The following is a 22865-nucleotide window of genomic DNA, read 5'->3' as shown; positions in this document are numbered from 1 at the left end:
TTGCCATTTGCTTCCTCAGGTGTTAGGGCTACATAAAGCACTGACAAAGATGTGTTTCTTGTATCGCAAGGAAAACCTCAGAAAGGCAAAGTATATTCAGTATTTTCATACTGAAAAATACAAAAGGAGAAGGGGAAAAGGCTGCAGTCTGCTGAGAACAGTCGTCTGCTTCAAAACAAGGATGTCTCATGCAAAGTGGTACTCCCATGAGCAGGCTTGCAGGCTTTACCCACCTCCCATTCACCTCACTGGATCAGTTCAAAGGAACACAGCCACATAAGAGACAGACACACATACATTTGTGTACAAGGACCCTGCTGTGTGTGTGTAGAAATGCCTCCCAAATACACACACCTGTTCTAGCAGCACAGCAGGTGGATGCCAGAGCCCCGTGCATATGGCACCTCTGCCAAAGCTGCTCCTTAGAAAACAAGAGTCCTCACAGAATGTGCCACTTGACTTAAAGAACAGACCTCTTCGGAGGCATACCTATGGTCTCCTCAGAACTTGTAGATCTCTAATGTGTTCATTACAGTCTCTTCCTGATCCACACAGCCCATGAAGCTCTTCAGAAATGCTCTCAGGTTGCAGGAGGAACACAATCCCATGTCATTCCAGCATAGCCAAAGAGACTTCTCTTCCACAAACCTACTTAGTGACAATACCCATGTGGGTGCAGGGACTTGCTGGCAGCACAGGACCTGCCCCACTTTTGTGAAGAGCCTCCATTGCTTCTGGACTGTGCAAGTCCTCCCCAAAGTATGCACTATTTTTGTCTCAGGCCTACAACAAAGTTTTCAGAGTACTCTCCATTTACTAAAACAAGCTTTTGGTCGGGCATTATATTAGAACCCCAGGCCTTGCTTCACATTTGAGGTACAGAAAGAGTTTGTTCATGTGCCAGCTACCCAGTGGTGGAGCTTCCCTCCCCCAGAGAGACAGCCACTCCCCACTTATATGTGCAACACATCTTTTTTTTTACTAATGGTTGCCTCTCTGATACCTGAATCAGCCTGTAAGTCCCTTCTGGGCTCCAAAAAGCCCAGACAGGAAATCACTGCTAGGGGCACCCATGGGGCTGTCTCAGATGTGGCAGTACCAGCTGTGCCAGATACTGGCACTGATCTCTGGTCTGGCCCTAAATACCTATGCAAGCCATCAGGCCTGCTGTAAAATGTCCTTTCTCATTGACAGCAGTAATAATCAGTCTCCTGAATGTGACCCAAAGATGGAGATACATTGCCAGGCTCCATGCATCAAAGAAAAGGTTGATTCTTCAGTAAGTTTAGTTGGTAGAGCAGAAGTGTATGCTGTCAGAGGACTGATCCTCGTACATTTTTCAGAAAACATTTTTCAGCCAAACTTTTTGCAACCATCCCAGCGTGTGGCCACCAACACCTAACCACTAAAATTTTTGAGGCCAAGCATTGGCACCAGCCAAGGCTGCACAGCCCACCAGCTCCTTCATTGGCAAAACAGGTAAAACTGTGTGCACGACTGGAGTGGAGAAGCTGGGTGGAATCCTGGGTGTGCAGTCTTGGCTGGGAACTAGCCAAATACTTCACCTTTTATATATGCAAAGGAAGCCAAAGGTGCTCAAAATATGGAGAGAATGAGACTCTTTGGTGTGGTTAAAAGAGCTTTCTGTGCATTTCTATTATGAGATATTTTCAGATCTTTCAGCATCTTACTCTCTCTCTCTAAACATTACCTTCTCTTTTAAAAAATCCAATTTCTCTGGCTTTTTAAAGTAGGTAATATAAATTATGTTATTATTACCTAGGATACATAGTAGCCCAACATATTTGGGAAATAATTACAGGCCAAAATCTTGCCATGCAAACAGAGGTCAAACAGACTGTTTGTGCATAAAGAGCTCATATTCTCTAATAGGTTTAATCCAGCAGGAATTTAGTTTGCAAATGAAAATTTAAGGAGTGCTTCTGCTGCAATCCATTTGAAGCATATGGATGAATACAAATCTAATGGGCACTCACAGCTAGGATAATCTCACTTAGTTTTGAAGGCAGAAAACTAAGGTAGACCCATTCCCCTCAGGTGTGGGTTACCTATTCATTTGTGGTCTCACAACAAGTTCTTTACCTTATTATAAATTTTGTGGTCCTCATGTCCAAGACGCATGAGAGTCCATCTCATAAAGGATCTTTCCCCAGGCGTGCCAACCTCCAGGGCATAAAGAGCCCAGCAGTGCCTGGCACAGGTCTGTGGCTGCCAGCTGGAGGTGAGCAGGTAGATGGCAGGAGGGTGAGAGCAGAGCTGCAGCAGCTGTCTCTCTTGGGAGCAAGCGGTGTGGCTGCAGGTGCTTCAGCTCACCCAGCACCCCTGAATGGAGAACACTTCTCCCTGCCCTTGGCTGGGCAGGAGGAACTGCTTCACTGGGGCTCAGCAGAGATGCAAAATTGGAGTGCTGAGGGAAGGGCAGAGACACAGACAACACCTCATGGGTGCTTTTGCCATTGGCTGCTTTCACGCCCTCTCCCCCAAGCCTCTCTCATAAGGACTTCAACTGTTCCCATGGCCAGCAATTTTGTTTGGGCAGGCATCCAGCATTGCTTAGCAGATCCAAAATGACACCTCACACATTCTTGAAGGTGTGAAAGAAACAACCAAGCTGAATCGTTTCACCACCCTCAGGGTACAAGAGGTGATACCATAGACTTGCCAAGGAACATGCAGGGACATCCACAAACATTTCACGACCACCTCCTTTGAGTCCGCTTTGTTATTAAACAGTCCTGCCTTTTGGCATTAGCTGGAAAGCAGAACATACAACTGCTCAGACAGGACCTCTGCCTTGGCTTTCTTGTCGTATATCCTCAAAAAGGCAAGACTTTTCAGTAACAAGTTGATTTATGTCATCCAATAAATATATTAATAGTCTTCATATGGATTATTTACGAGCAAATAATAACTCCACAGGTGGGAGGATGGGGCTAACACATGGGCACCAAACTGCCAGCTGGTCCATGGCCTGAGGTTGAGCTACCTGGAGGGAGTCTGGAAGCTAACAGGCAAGAAAGTGGATATGACGTGGAAAGCTGAATGTGAGAGGGAATATTGTGAGAAGCTGGCAAAGGGTACAGGTGGTGCTGTGAGGGCTGGCTGGATCCCTCATGTGGTTATGGGGAACGTGTGTGAGCAACAGCCGAACCACAAGACAGCTGGAGTGGAGCACTGGGGAACATTCTGGGAAATGGGGCCTTGCCAGGCCAGCATGCCTGGTAGCCATACCTGTAAGAGCATATCAGCCTGAGATAGCCTGCTTAGCAGTATCAGAAATAGCAAACTCAAAAATGGATATATGGCATAACCAGGACTACAAGGGAAAACTAGTTAGGTGCAGGTTGTCTCTCTCAATTGAGGAATGGAAATGGAGATGCAGGGGTGGTAAAGAAAGAGTTCAAGGAACACAGAAATGGATAATAAGACACACGATTCATGTCTGGGAGCATTTGTCAAGCAGCCCTATGCTTGACCACTGCAGCTGGAGCCAGCAATGAACCAAACTCTTTGTTTCTGACCATGCCAGCAGAGTCAGACCATCCCAGCCAGAGGACAGGGCTTAGCAGTGCAGGGGATTGGCTTTCTCTAGCTGGACAGTCAGACTGAGCATCCCAGCAGAACCAGTTTGGTGCCTGTTCCAGAACAGATGGCATTAGTAGCCATCCACCACTGTGTAACAGCTAGGATTAATGGGTTTTTGGTTTTCAGTTCAATTAATACAGTTAAACTATTGGAACTAAAGAAGGTGCCTTGTTTACCTTCAAACTCATGGTCTACACCCAAGAAAAATATTTTCCAGGAAAACCATTTGCACTGAGAAATCAGTACTGCAAGTCCTCTGCCTTAGTGTAGGCACTGATTAGAAAATAAAAAATATGCAATAAGCCTTTCTGTGAAGTGAGGCTTAAAAGTTCTGCAGGCACTCCCAGCAGAAGTTATAAATGCAGACTTCAAAAACTTGTCAGAAAAAAGCAAGTTACTCAGAATGTACTTCATCTGAGCATTGGCTGAACGCTTCATACAGATTTATTTTACTGAAATTACTCAACCCATCTCCAGCTTGAGAGAAATATATCTTGTCTGTAAGCTCTACAACATTTAATTATATCTCAGATCACCCACAAATCAGCAGAGGCTGTGCTTTTCAAAATTTCTCTGTATCGGTGTTGCCATACCACTGCATTTCTGTGCTGCAGCCAGACCAGCACTACTTGCAAGCAGACCAGCTAAGATAAGGTGATTAATGACCCCACAGAGAATAAGCTGTGAGATCTCTCACTGGCCTGAGTGAATTCACCCTCACAGCCTTTTCTCGATGTTCCCAAGTCTCCTCCCCCTGGCAGATCCAGGGTTTATCCTCACCTGGTGCCAGTGGCTCTATTCACCCAGAGCTTCAGGTCTTCTTTCCTAGGGCAGACTGCTCCATCTCACTCTAGAGTTCCTGATTCTTGCCCCCTGCTGTAACCTGTTCTGAAGGCACCTTTGCTCCAGCCTCGTTACCAGGAAAATAAGTTACTTAGATTCTGTATCTACAGCACCAACACTGTATTCCAGTGTTGCCTGGGCACTGGCAGAGGGCTGAAAGCAGACAAGTTTTTTTGCTTAATGCTCTCTCACAGCACACAAACACATGCAAAGCTGGACTTTGTATATCGTCAAATTCATCAGATATGATAACCAATATCAACTGCAGAAGTGTTTGTGAGAAAGCTGGGGACTTTTAGCAGAGCTGGGCAAATGAGCCACCATTAAGAATTTTACACAATTTGAACTATTTATCCAATTGAGTCTTTATTTAATTTTAAGCAACATGCCTTTTTCCCCCTCTGAGATGTTTTTCCTCAGAGTTAAGATTTTTCAATATTGTTGCCTTGATTTCGGAGAAGAGTATATATCTCCTTTTGTCACATCGAGTCACATTTTCACATTAAAAAGAAAAGTCAGGCAACTAAGCTGATTTTCAGCTACATCTGCTTTTAGATCCGAGCTGTCCCCCTGGTTAACTAGTGGGATGGATCAGAAGTCATGGCCCAGGATGCTTGAGGGTCTTTATCAATAAACTGATAGATCTGAAAAAGGGCACGTGATGTGAGGAAAAAGCACTAAGAAGAAGAGCTACAAGAACTGCACAATAACTTGGGACTAGCATCAGGAATTCTAATGTAAACAGTTCAGATTGTTGTGGGTAAATCCATCACTCAACTCACAGTCACAATGAGCTTGTATTCAAGACTTTCTGCAGCCTAGAAGGGCAGCAGATCCTCCCACTTGCACCACAACCCAACCAGCACCTTTACAAAGATCACAATGCCCCGGAGCCCAGCCCCATCATCATCACCCTGGCCAGGCCCAGACCCCATGCTAGGTACCACTGACAACAGCAGAACTGCCTCGAGAAGGGGTACATCCCTGTATGGCTTCTAAACCTCCCCCCTTGCTCCGATTTCTCATGAAGCCTGAGAACCTCTGTATTAATTTGGCATCCTCACAAGAAAAGACAATTTGTTTCCACAGGAGCATATTTCACATGCAGCACCATGTTAAACACCTGGTGTGAGGATTCTATAAAATTTCAAACTAGAGCTATGGTCTTAAGTTTAACACAACTGACTGGGGACACACATCCTCACTTTCTTCAGCTGTCCAATTTTCACTGCGTGCAAATTACTGAGCTTCCCTTAGCCCCATCTCCTCCATGCCTGAGCTAACACAACTCAACATGGCCTTTCTGTAGGCTTGTACTGCATAAAGCCTGTGCCATTATTTCTTATTAATCTAGATATCCCTGGGTTTAATGGCAATCGAGTTTTGCCAGATTCTCACAATACTCCCTCTCGCATTCAGCTTTCCATGTCACATCCACTTTCTTGCCCATTAACAATTTAACTGAGCATACAGGCATTGCCAGGTTACTTTAGTGCTTAAGGAGTAACTTTCCCACATAGCCATTGCTAGTTTCCAAAGATTTACCACAGAAATCATCTCCAGTTGCCACAATCAGGACTAAAGGCACGACTTCCATGACCCAAGCACAGAAGTTCTCTGTTCCCTCAGCCCCACAACATGCCTTGGAGGCAGCTATGACCACTACCAGCCTTTTTTCAAAAGGATGATGAGCTAGTCTGTCATACAATTGTGAGTTACTAAGCAAAGTAAGCAGGTAATTTTCCAACAGCGACTAAGAGCAATTCTGAATTGGAGGTGGGATTTCTACACTTGCCTTCGTGGTTTCTGTGATGATGTTTCATGTCCTCCCCTCGCCACCTACTCCATCTCTCCAAGCCAAAACAGCCTAGGAAGAGGCTGATCCACTTTGCCACCCACACAGATATCTGCACTGCCAAACCAGCACCGATGGCCATGCCCTTTTTCATCACCAGGCCAGCAAGAATCCAACCTCACCTTCACATCCACAAGTATGTTTGCAATTAGAGTAACTTTTATTTTTGCTATATTATGTGAGACCCAAGTCTTTGGGCTGCAGTGGTCTAGGGAGCTCAAAGCTGTGAATCTCAGGAGACACCTACACAGCACTCCTGCCATGCTGCCCAAGTCACAAGGCAGGCAGGGAAAGGATTTCCAGCAAGGAAGAAAGAGCATAATAGAATCCAGCAGAAGCACTGGTATTTATGGTAGTCCTCATCAGGTTCCATCCTTCCCCTTGCATCACTCTTACAAGTAGGAAAATATATCAGTAACCTTGTCTACTCTCTGCATGCAACTCCCCTGCTTGGATGCAGAAAGCCAGGCTGGCACAAGGAGCATAATTTAAGAGCATCTGACCCAGGCTTGGTAGATTGGGCCCATTGTACAACCCCCTGTCTGTATCACTGTACATATAGAGTACATAATTATGAAGCTGCATTTTTGCCCTCTGAACAATCTCCATATGATACCCAGGAGATATTCCCTGTTCTCAGCACTGTTGTGTCATTAACTTTCCTGGTTGTTTTGACTGTTTGTCTCTCAAGCTGAAGAGTCCAGAACTGGGAAAGCCACAGCCAAGAAAAGTCATTAATACAAATATCACTAATATTTATGAAGACACTCAAAGAAAAGTATTTCACAATGCATTATCTTGTTTTCCACATAGCTCAGTAAGGGCTAGAGTGCCTTAGAGCTCTATTCTGCTTCGGCTCCCTTCCATTTTCCTCCAAGCAGCAAGGGCACCTCAGAGCAATGAGGATTTTCTGGCCCTTTAACAATCCCCTTGTCCGCCAGACTTCCTCCTTTCATAGCCCCCATGTGCTCCCTCCCCTCTTCCCCAGGGCTAGTTAATATGTGCCAAATCCTGACACCCTGAATGGTTTCCCAACGCCGACACTAATCACGTTTTCGGGAGCAGGTCAGCAGTGAAGGAGCTGAAATTCGTGTGAAAAAGTCCCCGGGATGGCCCCGGTGCCTCACACCTGCATGCCCTATTCATCTGCACTGTTTACACATTGTCATCCACAATTAATTCTTTCCAGGGACGCTCCACTGCCTGCCCTCCCGTTGCACAGGGACCCCATTCTGAGCTGTTGTGTCTGTTAAATTGAGCATGGGGTGCTGCGATTAAATTAAGTTTTGTGGCACTCTCTCTTTCTCTCCCTCCCTTCCCTTCTCTTTTCTCTCCATTAATAACGATGCCTGATGGAAGATTGCTGGCACTGGAGTAAAGAAGTAATTACAGGCACTAAAATAGGGAAAGAAAAGTTTCTGTGTGGAAATGTGAATGGGGACATCTTTTCTGGCTAGCCGACATTTCTCTCAGCGCGAGGTGGGAACCACAGCCGTGTGCAATTCCAGGGTACAAGCAGGAAAAAGGAGAGGAGGGTATGGGGGCACACATGATGATCTCCCATAGAGCAAACTGCCAACATTTGGATCTGTGAGTGTCTCTAGCCACTGGCTTGAATATAGGTTTCCTTCAGCAAATGACATTCTCACCTTCTACTACAGCCACCTTTGTACATAAACATAGCATACGCTGCCTGGTTGCTCCTCTCACAAAGTGCCATTCCCAAAGGCAAACAGAGAAATTCCCTGGCTAACAGGCTAGCAAGTCACCTCCTCACACAGGCACACTCCTGCACTGTTGTGTAAAACATGGAATAAGAATTGCTCACTGGAGATCAGGAGGAAAACAAGAGGACAGGAATTTGACCAGCTTCTGCAAAACCTCAAGGCAGCAGCTCTTTTTGCCAAGTATTTTGCTCATGCATGAAGTAGACAACTGGTTTTTATTACTGGGACCTCTTCAAAGTTGAAGAGCCATTTTTGCTGAAAACAGAAATGTGCAGCTTTCCAAGCAAGTGGAGCTGTGTGGATTTGGCTTTACATCTTTGTTCAGCTACTTGCAGGACTCGCTACCACAACAAACTGCAGTCCCACAGCATAGCACACGAAATGTCCCCTTGGTAAGAAGGGCAGAGCTCAGACTCTTCCAGCCAGCAGCCTGCATTAGAGCTATAGCCAAACTAAAGAGTAGCCTCGGCTTGCTCATGTCAGCCATACACCAAAAAAACCCACCAAAGAACAAAAAACAAACAAACCCAAAAAAAAGAAAAACACCTGAAAATTGCCTGAAGGAAAGTTCTGAGGCCCCAATATCCAAGACACACATGAAACATTACAAAATTAATTGACTACAAGCACAGTCTTTTAAGGCTTGGCAAATAGCAGCCTCTCTGATTTTCATTCAATGCAAGAAAATTGCCCCTGCAAGACAAAAATCTTTATGTTGGCAATTAAAGAAACAGCCTCCTCCTAAACACCGTTGTAAAATATTGTTGCATGTGTGTAGGAAACCTGCTGGATGTAAAGCACGTGCTACATCCCCCTCTAGTGCTGAACTACTACAGAATAACAACCTAATGTTGCTACTGCTTTCTTCAAGTGGAGCAGAGACCTTTCTGCAGCAATCCATAATTAAACTCCATAAAAAACCTGAAGGACAGTTACCACATGAGAAGGCACCTTTAGGGGATGATTGCTCTACAGAAGATACATTCACAGGGGCTGAAAAATCCAGGAGTCCATAAAATTAACAAGATTTCAATACTTCCTAAATACCAGTGTGAATCCAGGACAAATTTGTTTCATCTAGCAAGTCTCCTTATTCATTCCTTATTCATTCTGTACTTCCTCTTAAAAACTAGGGAGCTGTACACATCACACACATGATCAACACCTATCCCATGGCATCACAGGTCTTCAGTGCTTCATACCAAGCACCTGGGCAAAACAGCCCCTCCCTGAGCACCGGCTAGAATTACTACCCTCCCAGTGATCCTCCACCACAGCAGCCATGGTCTTGCAGGCCTTATTCAGGTAAGGAGCCTGGCTGAGCCAGGCAGGCAGCACCAGCTTTCTGTATTCCATTGCATTATCCTGCCTCACCTACAAGGACCATCAGGCCTGACACCAAGGGTGTACCAGCCCTACAGGTCTGCAAGGTGCATGACAGCTTGCACCAAAATCACACTGACTGCGAATCTTAGTTCTCAAGCATGCATGGCAGTGTGTGCTGCATGTCCCAGACTCTCCCGTGCTGAGGTGGCCAGTCTACATTTACCTTGTGTCCCTCTGTGCAGGAGTCATCAGCAGGAGAGGGAGGAAGCCAGGGAGCTGACAGGCATCAGGGAAAGTCAGAACCAAAGAAGGCCCTGGGGGCTGGAGAGAGCAGAAGCAGGCTGGCTTCAGCAGCTTGCCTGGCTCAGGCTGGGTAGAGCTCAGGATTCACAGCCAGCATGGGCAACAGATATTGGCCTAGCTGGCAGCCTCAAGCGCATGTGAGAACACAGCAGTACACCACAACACCAGCACCATGCTACTCACCCCATCCTTCCTCATCAGCTGACAGAGCCTGCTTACACAGTCCTTCCAACCTGATACTACAGGCACAGAGAACACGTTTTATCAAAAGGCCACTGTGGCCTTCTGGCAAAAACACCATCACTCAGCAGAGTGGTGCAGCTGAGGCTCCTGTACCAGCCAGCCGTGTTTCACCACCAGCTGCAAGCACTCTCTGTCTCCTCTTTTTATTCAGCCTTTAGGAGAAGTAAACTCAATCCTTCTTTCCAGGTGGGTGAAACTTGCCAAAGAACAGCTGAACATAGGTCTTTATAATGGAGGTGTTTGAGTAACCTTAATGGCAGGTGTTGAGAGCAGCCCTGCCTATGAAAACTTGAGCTGAAGGCTCCTGATTTAAATTATTTTCCTGAAGCAGAACTATTAGTGCTCTTAGTAATATAACTATTACAAAACCTGCAAGCTGCCTACCATCCCTTCCTCCTGTTGAAAAAATGAGAGTGGAGGATGTTCAGCAAATGATACTACTAGCCCAGTTAATAAACAATTCACAAAATTATGCACTGTTTTGAAGTGCTCTATAAACATATATTAATCAATCATTAAATAATTAAGATAACTCTCTGTTCTTTTTCTCTGGCACTCCCAAGTTGATGGATGTTCCTATAGCAACAGAGGAGCAGGACTGAGGGCAGGGGGAAGGCAGGGCTCAGAGGCAATGCTAGCACAGGACCTTTGCTCTCCAGCCCTCCAAAAGTCACACAGGGCAAGCGGAAGGGGGCTGCGAGAGGTGACATGCAGGAAGGAGGCTTTCAATTTTAATGGAAATTCTAACGATGACAGTCTATGCAAATAGGTACATGAAAGAGGAGAGGAAACAGGCCGGGGGAAGGGGGAGAGAAATTAACCCTGGTTCAGATTTCAAAGCAGAGCCAGGAATAATTTCTGCAGCTAAGAATAGTTGCAGTGCATCTTGTTCTCACTGGGCTCGAGCCTTGCATAATCCTTAGACTCGGGGTCTGAAATTTCAGCTGGGAGGGGGAGGGAGGCCAGACTGCACAGTCCAGGAAACGTGGCTGTCCAGTCTGCAGCCCCATCACCTTTATGATTCCTTTGTGTCACCAAAAAGCACTCTTTAACAAAGGAGCTGTCCTTCTGCTTTTGCAGGGCCCTTGCAGTTGTTTTGCAAATGAGATTGCTTGACTGGTGAGCAAAATCAGAGATCTTTTGAAGCTGTTGCCCAGGAAAGGGGGAGGGCAAGGAGTTCAATTATCCCTCACAGTAAGTAGTAGGATCTGCTTCATCCTATAAAGAGCTGTTGAGAATGAACCAAAGCAACTTCTGAACTGACTTTTATGTAAATTTCATAAGAAATCCCAGAAAGACCTTAGACCCACCTGCAGAAAAGAGCAGAGTCTGCTGGATTCCCAGGAGACACTCCCTATTGCAGCCTCCTCACCTCTCTTGGGGACCCAGCCCCAGCCAGCCCCCAAATAGGCAAATGGGGTTTTTAGCTTGTTGGGAAATCTGTTGAACCAACACCAAAGGGCAGCTCCTCCACTACACCCAGCCTGTAGACCTTCTGGAGCTTATTGGTGTAGATCACATCAACACCTAACAGTTTCTGCAACACACAAAGTGTTGACAGGGAAGACAGGGATGCTGCTGACAAGAAATGATGTTTTGTTGCAGTGAACTGGAACCGAGCACTTTGCTTCAACTGCCACATTTTTTTTTTTCATTTCAGCTGAGTTCAGCATGGAACGGAACTTTCCCGAAAAGGCCTCTTTTTTGGTTGTTTTTTTTGTTTTTTTGTTTTTTTTTTCCCTGTGCTTGGGGTTGTGGCTGAGCACTCACTGAGAACAACGTGGACCTTGCCCAAGCTTTATGGGAGCTGGGCAGAGCTCCCAAGAGCACAGCCCAGAGGAGAGAATGGGACCCAAACACAAGGAAAGGCACTGCCTGTTTTAATGTTAAGCAGACTTGAAACTAAACATTTCATGTCAGTTCAACAAATTGAAACAAAACATTCCTACCTCAGAAATGTCAAAATGCTTCACTTTGATCCAAAAAAATGTCAAAACAGAACAGGGAAACATTTCTGAATATGACTGTTATAATTCCAGGAAACAATTTTTCCTAATTTTTGCCCCAGTTTGTTCTGTTCTGAAAAACAGAAATTCAAAATTTCATAAAGCTGTAGTTAGAGCCATTTATCACAGGAGGGACCAGTACTGCCTGTACATGCATGTGTGTGTGAGCACTGTAACCCCCACACACAGCACATCCACCATGCCTTTCAGTGGCAATCCCAGGACTCTCTCAGGGCTGGTTTCACCACCAAAGAGCTGCCAGACCTCCAGCCCCGTGACCAGAGAATATCCTTCAGTCTGTAGGAGGTCCCACATGCCTGGGAATATTAGTACAAGTGCACTGTCAAACACAGGTGGTGGCTGTCCACAAGGTACCTTAAAACAGGGTGTTTAGGGCTGGCATAGCCATCTCTACCATCACCACAGGGTTCACACACAACCCAGTTTAGAGTCCTCCTGCTCTCCTCCAGGGCAGACCCAGGGTTTGGTCTGACTAATTTCAGACCTCATAGTTTGGTGCTGATGTGAATAGCAAGAAACTGGTTTGAATAATCTCCTGTTTTGGGAACAAGTGTTAAAACCAGCATGTACTTAAAAAAAAAAGAGGGAAGGGTGTAGGAATTTCGCAGCTTCAGCATAATTTGACCTGTGATGTTAATTTATATTGCTGAGGATCCCCTCCCCTGAGCATAATTAAGAACATGCTAATATGGAGAAAGATGACATGCTCCTAATCATGCACTGCATGCCCAAGGTGGATCCATGTATCTACTTTCACCTCAGTAAGTGTAATCCTAACACTGCATCCAGTAACAGTCTCATGACTTTGTATGGACTCTCCGACAGTGTTCTTGCTGTCCAGCTGAGGGCTACAAATATGGCTGGCTGTGTCACTGGGCCCTTAGAGAAAGTGCTCCCAGGAGTTCTCTGTGCCAAGTAACAGCTAAACCAGGGAATAAAATCTTCCCCTGTGCTCCCTCTCTGCCCACCAAAGCTTTTTAGCTGTTCTGTTTCCCATTTGCTTAGGATAGCCTTCTTCTTTCAAAAAGTTATAAGGCATTCTAAAACATCTTTGTACATTTATTTTTCACAGTCTTTCAGTGTTGACTTCCTCTCCATGACATATCTTAGAGTCCCCTGGTCGTTGTTCCTGTCAGCTGAGGACACTGTAAGGGGTCCCCTGTGGCTCTCTTGCATTGGTGGGATCACTGACATGGCCGGATTAGCCACATACACCTTAGCCCTCTAGACCAAACTGGCCAGGACTGAGACTCTAAGCTCCTCTCCTGCCAGACTCTCAGCACCCATTGCCTCAGTCTCCCTGCTATCCTGCTATAGACCAGTCATTCCCTGATACCTTCACCTGGGGGAATTTTCTATATCTTGGTCTCTTCCTTACTGAGGGAAAAAAACCTTCTTTTAAATATTTCCCAGCTGGCATTTCTGCAAAAGCAGCACCTATCATCATCCCTGGACATACAGTGTTGCACCAGAAGATATATTTCTCTTTTTTTTAATAAATAACGCATAATAATATTTCATTCTGCTAATTCTCTGATTCTCTAACACTTCCAAGCTCATTCATCCTCTAAGCAAGTAAAAATAAACTGCAGGGACAATTCATATTGCATCTACAGCTGAACACTCTCTTGCACTCCATGGCTGCCCAAACAGTACCCTCTGGACTCTTTCCCCGTGGGTTGGCAGTAGCTCAGGTCTTACAGGCTCTCTGAGGCTTGTATCTGATCAGTTATCTCAGCAAAATCAGTTTCTTGCTGAGACGTTGCAGTTTCTTCACAAGGCTCCTGCAAAAGGCTAAAAGAACTTGCAGAAGACTTTGTCCATCACAGGGCAGTCCCTGGCTGCAGGAGGAGAGTGGATCTGAGATGGGCTGCCTTCCAGGTGATGATTGCAGCCACCTCCTAGAAACAGCTTGCAGCAGCCTTGCCAATTGCTAGGTTTCATCCCTAAATATAGGATGGTTTCGGCTTTATACGATGAAGATGAGTAAGAGATCTTCCTTGTAGGGACAGAAGTGTACTGACACTTCAAGGAAGCAGTATACCCCCTTAGAGAACCAAGGTATGCATTGTTTTAAAAATAGACTATAATAAGATAAAGAATAACCACAGGAACAGAAAAAATTGGTGCATAGGTTAGGTTCCAAAAGTCTCCTCAGTGAAGCTTCAGATGTTGCCATCATCCCCCTTGAAAATTATTTAAAGACTGTACTATTATATGGATCTTGAGTGTGGCTGTTACCATGGGCATATATCTAATCAAATGGGGCCTAATTATGTGTATTATCCAATCTGGCATTTGGGAACACTTCAGTGATGATACTTTTTCTTGTCTGACAAATAACAAGATTATTCAGTAAGCTGCATATGTTTTAATGTTGACTTTTTGTTCTTTGATAAGAAACTGTCTAGCTAACCAAAAGTGCTTTTCACTTGCAAAGTCATAGCCATTAGCAACCAAATTCAATTAATTACATTTGATAAGCTAATAAATATATTTAGGACATTTTGTGCTATGCTTAGTCACCTTTAGAAAACACTTCATCATTAGTCACCAAAAAATGAAGTGTTCTCTTTTTTCCAAGGATGAGAGCACTTAAAAAATTTAAGTTTAACATTATAAATTACAATGCTATTTGCTTTAAAAATAGATTTTAAAATTGATACTTGACTTCAGCTTCAAGACTGAAAACAGATTCTTTATATATGTCTTGGATTTATAGGAAAAGCAAGGAATATTTCAGAATCATGTCAGGAAAAAAAGTTGGTGATGCTCATTCTCATGGCCTCACTATATTAAAAATGTGTTCTCCCACCCTGCTACAATGCCCCCCGACACAAGTAGAAGGCAAGATTTTTTCCTGTAACACCCACAGAAGAGGATACGGCCAGCAGAAGGACAGTGGGATGGGTAGTGACAGAGGCTGCAAAGCTGGGCCATGTTTTAAATAATCTGTGACAATGAGCTGGGAGACAAGACAGGAGCCTGACAGGCTTGGGTCAAGGTCCTGGGGAAAGGAGAAATCCTACCCATCCTATAATCCTATCCTACAGCAACACACTTTCCTTCTCTGTCTTTCTGCTAATTTGACTTGGCTAGTTTTCTTATAACTATATTTAGGAAAAGGACAGAGAAAGACCCCTCTGGAATTGTGTTGTTTTACCTTCAATCCCCATGACACCCACACAGCTGCCGGAAGGACACATGGTTGGGAGAACCTGCCAGTTAGAGCAGCCTCTTTCTTCCCCTCTTCCATGCCCTGAAATGATAATGAGAGAAGAAAGAGACCTTGTAAATCACGAGGTGACCAGATGCACATCACCTTCTGCGCTTTTCTTCCCGTGACAAGGATTCCTCAAGCCTGCAAGAGAGAAATATGCAAAGTGCGGAGTTGAGTACAGGAATGAAACAAACTCCTGAGCTGCAGGAGGAACTGGTAGAATAGAACAGAAAACCACCCAAACTGGAGGTGTCCCATCAAGACTAGCAGTAAAAAGAGTCTCTACCAGAGTCAGCGATGAGTAGGTCAGACCATGACAAGACAGAAGTACTTGGCAGGATGAGCCATGTGATGTCCAGATGAGAGATCACTGATACCAGCACAAGTTGTGGCAGGTTGGCTTAGGCACAATTCTTTTAGAAACCCATTGGTGAACACAGCTGCTGATCAGAAAGAAGACAGGGACCCTCTTTTGTAGCCCCAGTGTGAATGTATGAAAGACCTCCAGTTGACCACTATCTTCAGCACTAGGTGGTCTGTAAGGGCATGACTTACCTGGTGCTGAGCACTCCTGCTCCAGCTGCTCAATTAGCTTGGGACTGAGCTGGTACAATTGGAGTGTGTATGGCTGCCACTCTAACACTTTAGGTTACAGTATTAAATGCCATTTAGGTAAAATTGAAGTGTCAGTAATAAACCACAAAAGAGTAGTTGGAATACGGGTATCCTAGCTACAGATGGGAGCATATAATTCAATTCTGGTTGTCATCTGATTCAGCCAGCAGACTCTGCAAACCCATTTTGAAGTTCCCGGCTTCAGTTACTCTGTGACACCAGGCACCACACAGCCTCCTTCCCTCCCCCAGCACCCCACATCATTAAAAGTAATTAAACTCTTGTCCTGTGGTGTCCAGGTGTCACAAGACACCTGGTAAGTCTCACCTCTAACTACCCCCTTGGCTGTGCTGGAATAGCAGCACTGCAGATGCTGCCGGTGGGGCTCACTCCGCTCCCACCAAAGTGCTGGGTGAGCTGCTGGCGGGGCACCCCCAGCTCTGCCTGGCTTTCCTGGGCACAGTAGGGAGCTGCAAGTTAATCAGCAGTGCCCCAGAGCAGGTCAGCACACCCAGCTATCTGTGTTTGCCCGTGTTTGTCATTTTCCATCAGCTTCCATTTTCCTCCAAATCTCTTTGGTGTACCAATTAATCCAGAGGGTTTTCATTTACTCAGGCCGTCCAAATCAGCAACACACGAATACCCCCCACAACCACTGCCAACAGCTCATAATACATTTTAACTGCTCCTTGGCCTTTGATGTGTTAGCCTTCTGGGCAGCATTATCATTACCCTTTATATACCTCTGTGGGTGAATGCAGTGCTGCACATGCTACACGCAACGGGTTTGCTTGTGCCTGAAATAAAGCACATTGTCCTAAGAACCTGCAAGAATTGTGCCCTCTTTGCTAGCAAAACCCTGAACCAGCCCAAAACAAATACGAATAACATCCTGGGTTATGGAGAGCTTATTTTCAAACTGGATGAACAAATAGAGGGAGGAACAGGACAAACCAAATATGTGCTTCCTAGAGAGAAGCTTTAGTGGGAGAAAAGAGTATGGTCTGGAAGTGTGGCCATCATGCAAGGGGAAGCAGGTAGTGTGCCATGCAGATGTGCACATGCTGGAAGTACATATGGAATGGAATACATCATTCCAGCTGAAGTATCAGATGCAGGCAAATTCAGGAAAATATAAAGAGAAAAATTTAGGAAGGCAGGATTATTGTGGTCCCAGACTGGGGCATTCTTCACAACTTAGGAGGCATTTATGGTTTCGAGGTCTCTTGTAATTGAAATAGTTATGTCTGTGTTTCTCAGGGAATATAAATCAGTGTGGGTGGCACCAGGCTGACAATTTGGAAGGGCGCTCAGCCCAGCTGGGAAAATGTGAAAACAGTCAGAGCCCTGAAAGATTAGTTAGAGGTGGCATGGGTTAGCTAAGGTTGGTTCCACAGGACCCACACGTTTCACAGGTTCTTACAATAGAGGGGTGGAGAAACAAGCTGTGTGTAATAAGATTTTTTTGTGGGAAATGATGGATATACAATGTTAATATGGGAGCACCATATTAACGTAAGAGTCCACAAGCCCAGCCAGTGAGGGAGGGCATCCAGCCTGTAGCCTCTGAAGTTTTCTATTTGTCTTTCCAATTCTCTTACCAAAGGTAATAAATTTGTCCCCCAGTCTCCACAGTTGCCCTCTAGCTTTAAAAACAAAGTGCTGCTCATTGTTGCCCTCCTTTATCCAGGGGGCTGTTTTTTATTTTTTTTTTAAATAAATTCAAATAATAACTTCCCCATTTGCAGGCATCATTCTGTAAAGGATGGGCTGGTCCATGCCCATGCAGCACAGACCTTGTTAAAGTGAGTATGGCCAGCCTCCAGATCCTCCAGCTCTGCAAGGGGCTCATACTATATTAAATTAGGACTAGCTTAGAAAGCTGGGAGGCAGCAAGGGGCTGCTTGCAGCATGTTGGTGTCCCTAAAACAGGAATGAGCCCTTCCCCACTTCCCCTGAAAGCACGTGGGGGATAAATAGATCACAGAGAAGAGCTATTGAAACGTGTCTGGGGGAGGCCTGGTTTCAAGCAGGGCATGGGACACTGAACAATAGCTGCCATTTTGAAGCAGCTAGAGCCCAGAGTGCTCTTGAGGAGGTGACGGAAAATGCTGTCACAGGGTATGAGCCTTGCTTGTGAAATAAATGGCCCCTGAGAGCTCGTTGTGCAATGGCTGCTGACGTGCAAAGCCAGCGCTGAAAAACATCAACTGTGCTTTCTAAAAATATGAAAGAGCAGTGCCCAAGGGAGGTGGCTTGGGAAGGGAGAAGCAGAGGGAAGAGCCCAGCAGTGCCGCTGTATCCCTGCAGGATTTCTGGGAAGGCACTATGCCTTTCTGTGCCTTGCTGAGAGCAGGGTCACACTGGGGCCCTGCTCAGAGGAGTCACCAGCCATGCAAACAAGCCCCTGGAGGAAAGAGCCCCTGTCCTTCATGAGTCCTCAGGGAAGATCACATCCCTACAGCAAGCTTTGCAGGTGGGGGATAATTCTTCAAGCCAAGCTGTTCACACCCTGGCTGCAACTGAGAGGGGGCAAGGGGTGCTCCTGCCCCTGGTGAGCTCCCTGGACCTTCCCCACCAGGACAGCAGGCTGCAAGACCTTGGAGAGGTTTTGCTGCCCAGCACATCTCAAGGATGTGGCCAGACAAAACAAGGCAGGGCAGCCCAGCCTCTGCCACTGGGGGAATCCTGGTCGTTGTCACCACCTTTGGCTGCCCTTCCAAGCCCCTGGATATGGGCGAGGCTCCTCAGCTGCAGGAGAGGCTGGCCAAGAAAAAGGTGCAGAAAGAGTTAAAGCTAGAAATTAAAATTCCCAGCAGAAAAATATGATCTGGGGAGAGAAAAGCATCCTTCCCAGCACTGCCAACTCCACATACTCAAAAATTATGCATCAGGCTCCAGAGAATCACAGCTTTAAAACTGCAAGGCATTTTGTTCTGTTTTTTACAGAAAATTATAAACATTTGAGCTTTCCTACTTGCACTCTGGCTTCCTGAAGTTTATGATCACATTTTCAAACTTTTCTGCAAATCCCTGAGGGTTACAAACTTCTTTTTTTTTAATAAAATAAAATTGAGTAGCTCACCTAATGCCCACACCTTACACAACAAAGATCAAAAGACTTACACTAAAATGAGGAGTATAGGAAACACTGGAGATCTCAAGAATGAACACCCTGCAGTCTAAGTCTCGTCATTTTTCTCCAGGGTTGCACAAAAAAATGTTAAGATGTTTTAACTTCTATCACATTGCTTAAGTATTTTATTTGTCAGCACGAAGAACAGGTTTTCAGTGTCATTTTGGTTCCAATAATAATGTTGCTTGCAGCCAAGCACTGCAGGAAAGTTAAAACTGAGGCTGCTCTCCCCGTATTAGGGGCCAGAGGAGCACACAGTTTCTAGGACCCTATGGTTTGCTCAACACTGCTGCTGCTCATGGAACAGGGAAGGCTGTTAAATATCATCCAGTGTCAAGCCCAGACTGGCCTTCCATCTGTAGCCTGATCCATACAGAAAGTCTTGACCAAAAGGGGCAGGTGGGTGCTGAAAGAACTGCTGCATGTCTTAGAGGGAGACCTGTGTCACAGAGCAGGTAGACTGTGGGAAATACATCAGCCAGAAAAGAGGTCAGTGATCCTCCAAGATTAAAGGCCGATCTGAGTGTGAGCTTGCTATCATGCCTGTTGAAAGGATTTGGCATGTAACAGCCTGATTATCGATTGCTGTCCTTAAGAGAATGTGATCCTCTCCTTTGCACTGATCCTGTTAGCTTTATTTACCATAACACTTGCTGAAACATCCTCTCACAGAGATAATGGCTTCCTTTGGTTGCTGTCAGAATGAACAAATGGAAACAAAAACACTCTGCTAATAGTTGTGTCCTACATTAATTAATTAAAGCAAGACAAAAGCACTGCACTGCTGGGTTTGGCTTGCCATTGCCTGGGTGCCTGGAGAGGCCCCAAGCACAGGGGCTGACCACAGGAATACCAATAACACAGCAGTGCCTACTACACAAGCTTTCCAGCAGCCCAGAAACTCAGCAAAACATTCAGGAGGAATAGGAATATGTTTGGCACCCAGACTGGGATCCAGCCACCCAGAGGCTGCTGTTCTAGACAGACCTCAGCCCACATGGGCCTAAGGAGCTGCCAATAATGGCAGATGGGTAAAGTACACAAATAAGCAAAGGGTTTTCAACAGTCCTCTTGAAATTTTTGTGGCACATCTGCACCATGCAAAAAAGCCAATAGCTCAGTCCAGGCAGGCAGTAACAGGGTTTTAGCAGGATGGTGGAAGAGAGGCAGAAATTGGCTTGCCTGCGTCTTACAGCACAATGCTAAGCAAGGAAATAAGTCCAGCTCTCTTGCCCTGCAAGTGAAGACCATAAATTCTGCACATCCTGCCTCTTCAGACTGAATCAGGGTCCAGTCACCACAAGTACAAAGTAAATGAAGTGCACAAATCCAAACTAAAAAGCAGTGGCATAGCCACAGCACTGAGCACTCACAGAGCTCACACTCTAAACAAACAGCTCCCCATATCCAAGTGCTGCTGAACACACAGATACTTATTTATGATTTCTCTGCTGATGGACTGTGGATCACAAGAGCTTGGCCAGCAGTCCAGGACTATCCAGGCTTCAAACATCCCTGGGGAGGTGGCTTCAGGTGCCCCTTAGCTGTGGTGCTGCCTTGTGAATCCCTGCTGTCCTCCATGCCCACTTGGGGTACTCCCTTGGGCTGGATCCCTCAGGACACCCCAGTGAGTGTCCTGTGAGTGCATGCATAAGGGTCTCAGACTCTTTCATTAATCCTTGGCTATTCCTGAACACCTTATTTCTTACTTTCCATTTTCCTAACCATCTCCTGTATTAAATCTTCATATTCATTATGTAGGAAGAAGGATTAGTGCATGTCATGAACTGAGCATTTTAAAGCTATGATGTTAGAACTTGAGCACAATCTACCAAATTAAATAATTTAAAATATAAGCTTTGATACAAAATAAGCACACTCGCCTCAGCTGAAGGTGCAATTATCTTTTGTAGGTGTACAGCATCTACAGATGGAAGTTAGGCAAACAAGTGGGCAACCTTCTGCTGCCCACAGCAGCTCTCACAAGCTCATGCCAAAGAGGTTTCTCACACGACTCAGAGAGAACACAGAATTTTCTCTAAAGTTATCACCCTGCAAAGGTCAAAGAACAGTAGCCAATGTTCATTTCTCCTCTGAAGCTAAGAGCAATAGTCAAGGCTATACAGACTGGAGACAGGTTTAGGGAAATATCCTGCTGACAGCTTTTTATCAAAGTTACAAGAAAACTTAAGCTGTCCAATTTTTCTGAAGCTGTCTTTGACATCTGGTCCCTAAAGAAATGAAACATTCAAGATTAACTAGAACCACTAATTGCATAGTAAATAACTAACTACAATGGACAATAAAAATATCTCTTCCTACAGAGAAAAATAAGCATCACAGACATGAACAGACTTCCTTCTGTAGAGTTTTTCATTAAAAATCTGCTCTTGAGGTGAACCTGCTTCAACACCACACTGACACCCTTCCTGCAGGCAGAGGTAGGAAAAACAGAGACACCCTTTGTATCTGGGAATATGGGATGCCCCCAGTGCTCCCCTCAACCCATCAGCAGAGGGGTTTCTGCCCCAGACCTGCACCTTGCTTCCCACCAAGGGACAACAGTCTTTGCCATGTATCATCACATTGGCCACTGCTACACGTTCCTCAGGGAAACAAAATCTATCACGGCAGCCTGGGCTTTCCTACCATAAACACAACCCTTCTCCAGAGCTCTCTGTGTGGAGCAACTTAAAATCCCTTAGGGTAGTATCACCACTGGAAGGATGGAGTAGGACCCTTCCCACCCACCAAGGTCCTTAAGTAATTCCCAGGGCTGGTGGAAAGCCTCGCTCTAGAAATTGAGAGGGAATACTCAATACTGGTATGATAGAAATGTTGGTCTAAATGACTGAAGCACCTCACGCTCTCAGGAGCAGCATTTCTTTCTACAGTTTCCTACATTGCTCAGGGTAAAAACAATGCCTACCTGCCCAGCAAACTCAAATTTAAAATAATCTGACAGAGAAGAGGCATCAGAGCAAGCTTCTTTTTCACTGCTGAAAAATTGGGGCATGCTCTGGCTGACATTGCTGAGACCACCCTGGGTCTCCAGCTGGGACAAAGCCCTCAGCCACAGCTGGAACAAGTCATGACAAGCCATGATTGTCTCTGAAGAAGCTCTCCTTGTTCCATTCCCACTCCAGCATAGTGCCTGCATGTGGGCAGGGCTGTGGTGGGCAAAGTGCCTCAAAATCACACAGAAATGAGCAAACTGATTAGCCAAGCACATAACAGTAGAGTTCTCACTGTTTTCACAACTCTTACCTGAGCAAAATGTGGGCACCAGAGGTCAAAGATACATCTTGTACTGTGGGCCAACAGTGTGAAATCTGACATAAATCAAGCACCACTGCTCCTGCCAGGCACATCCGCTGAAGCAGGGCCTTTGGGCAGCCACTGGACTGAGCTCAGGTTATGTTAAATTCTAAAAACACAGGAGAGATGATGATCCCTGCTGCAAATTAAGAAATTGGACTTCAGCCTCCTACCACTGAAAGGGGCACATAAGCCATTTTGTATTTATCAGATGAATTTATGAAGCTGCATTATGAAAGCATGAAGCATTAACTCCTTCCAAAAAAAAAATCCACAACACAGCTCATTTTGAGCTCCAACAGGAAGTCTGCAAAGTCGTATACATTTTCTTATTCTTTTTTTAAACACTTTCTTCAATGCCTCCGGCTTGCTAAGCATCGCTTGGTGCCTGCTGCGTTAGACCGCACCTGTGAGTTTGGAGTGTCTCAGCCCGTGAAGGCGATCGAAGCAGTCTCTGGGCGGTGCGCTCTCCTCGCCGGGCATGCGACCACTGCCCTCCAGCGGCACGGCACGGGCCGGGCCCGCCGCGGCTCCGGGGCCAGCGCTGCGCCGGGCCCGGCTGCTGCAGCTCCCCTCAGCTGGCACGGGAAGGCGGGGAGCGCTGTTGGAGCACCTGGGAGCTCACCTTTCAGGAGCTGCGCCCTTC

The 22865-nt window shown here is 45.7% G+C and overlaps 1 protein-coding gene across 5 annotated transcripts in view; it reads right to left on the bottom strand.

Moving 5' to 3' along the window:
- The window catches only part of SMOC1 (SPARC related modular calcium binding 1), a 163623-nt gene extending 140889 nt beyond the window's left edge, over window positions 1–22734 (bottom strand). The window contains exons 1-2 of one of the 5 annotated variants that reach the window (XM_064424381.1): window positions 22627–22734; window positions 15094–15189 (exon numbers count right to left, since the gene is read on the bottom strand). In XM_064424381.1, the coding sequence (XP_064280451.1) occupies window positions 15094–15186 (93 nt within the window). In that variant the 5' untranslated portion in view covers window positions 15187–15189; window positions 22627–22734. Of the gene's footprint in view, window positions 1–9843; window positions 9993–15093; window positions 15190–22168; window positions 22286–22626 lie in introns of those variants that run through there. The other 4 variants (XM_064424378.1, XM_064424377.1, XM_064424379.1 and 1 more) reach the window with 4 other exon arrangements.
- Window positions 22735–22865: the final 131 nt, after the last annotated feature.

Source organism: Passer domesticus, chromosome 6 (genome assembly GCF_036417665.1).
Source record: "Passer domesticus isolate bPasDom1 chromosome 6, bPasDom1.hap1, whole genome shotgun sequence".
Classification (NCBI taxonomy): domain Eukaryota; kingdom Metazoa; phylum Chordata; class Aves; order Passeriformes; family Passeridae; genus Passer; species Passer domesticus.
This window is presented reverse-complemented; position numbering and strand designations above follow the sequence as displayed.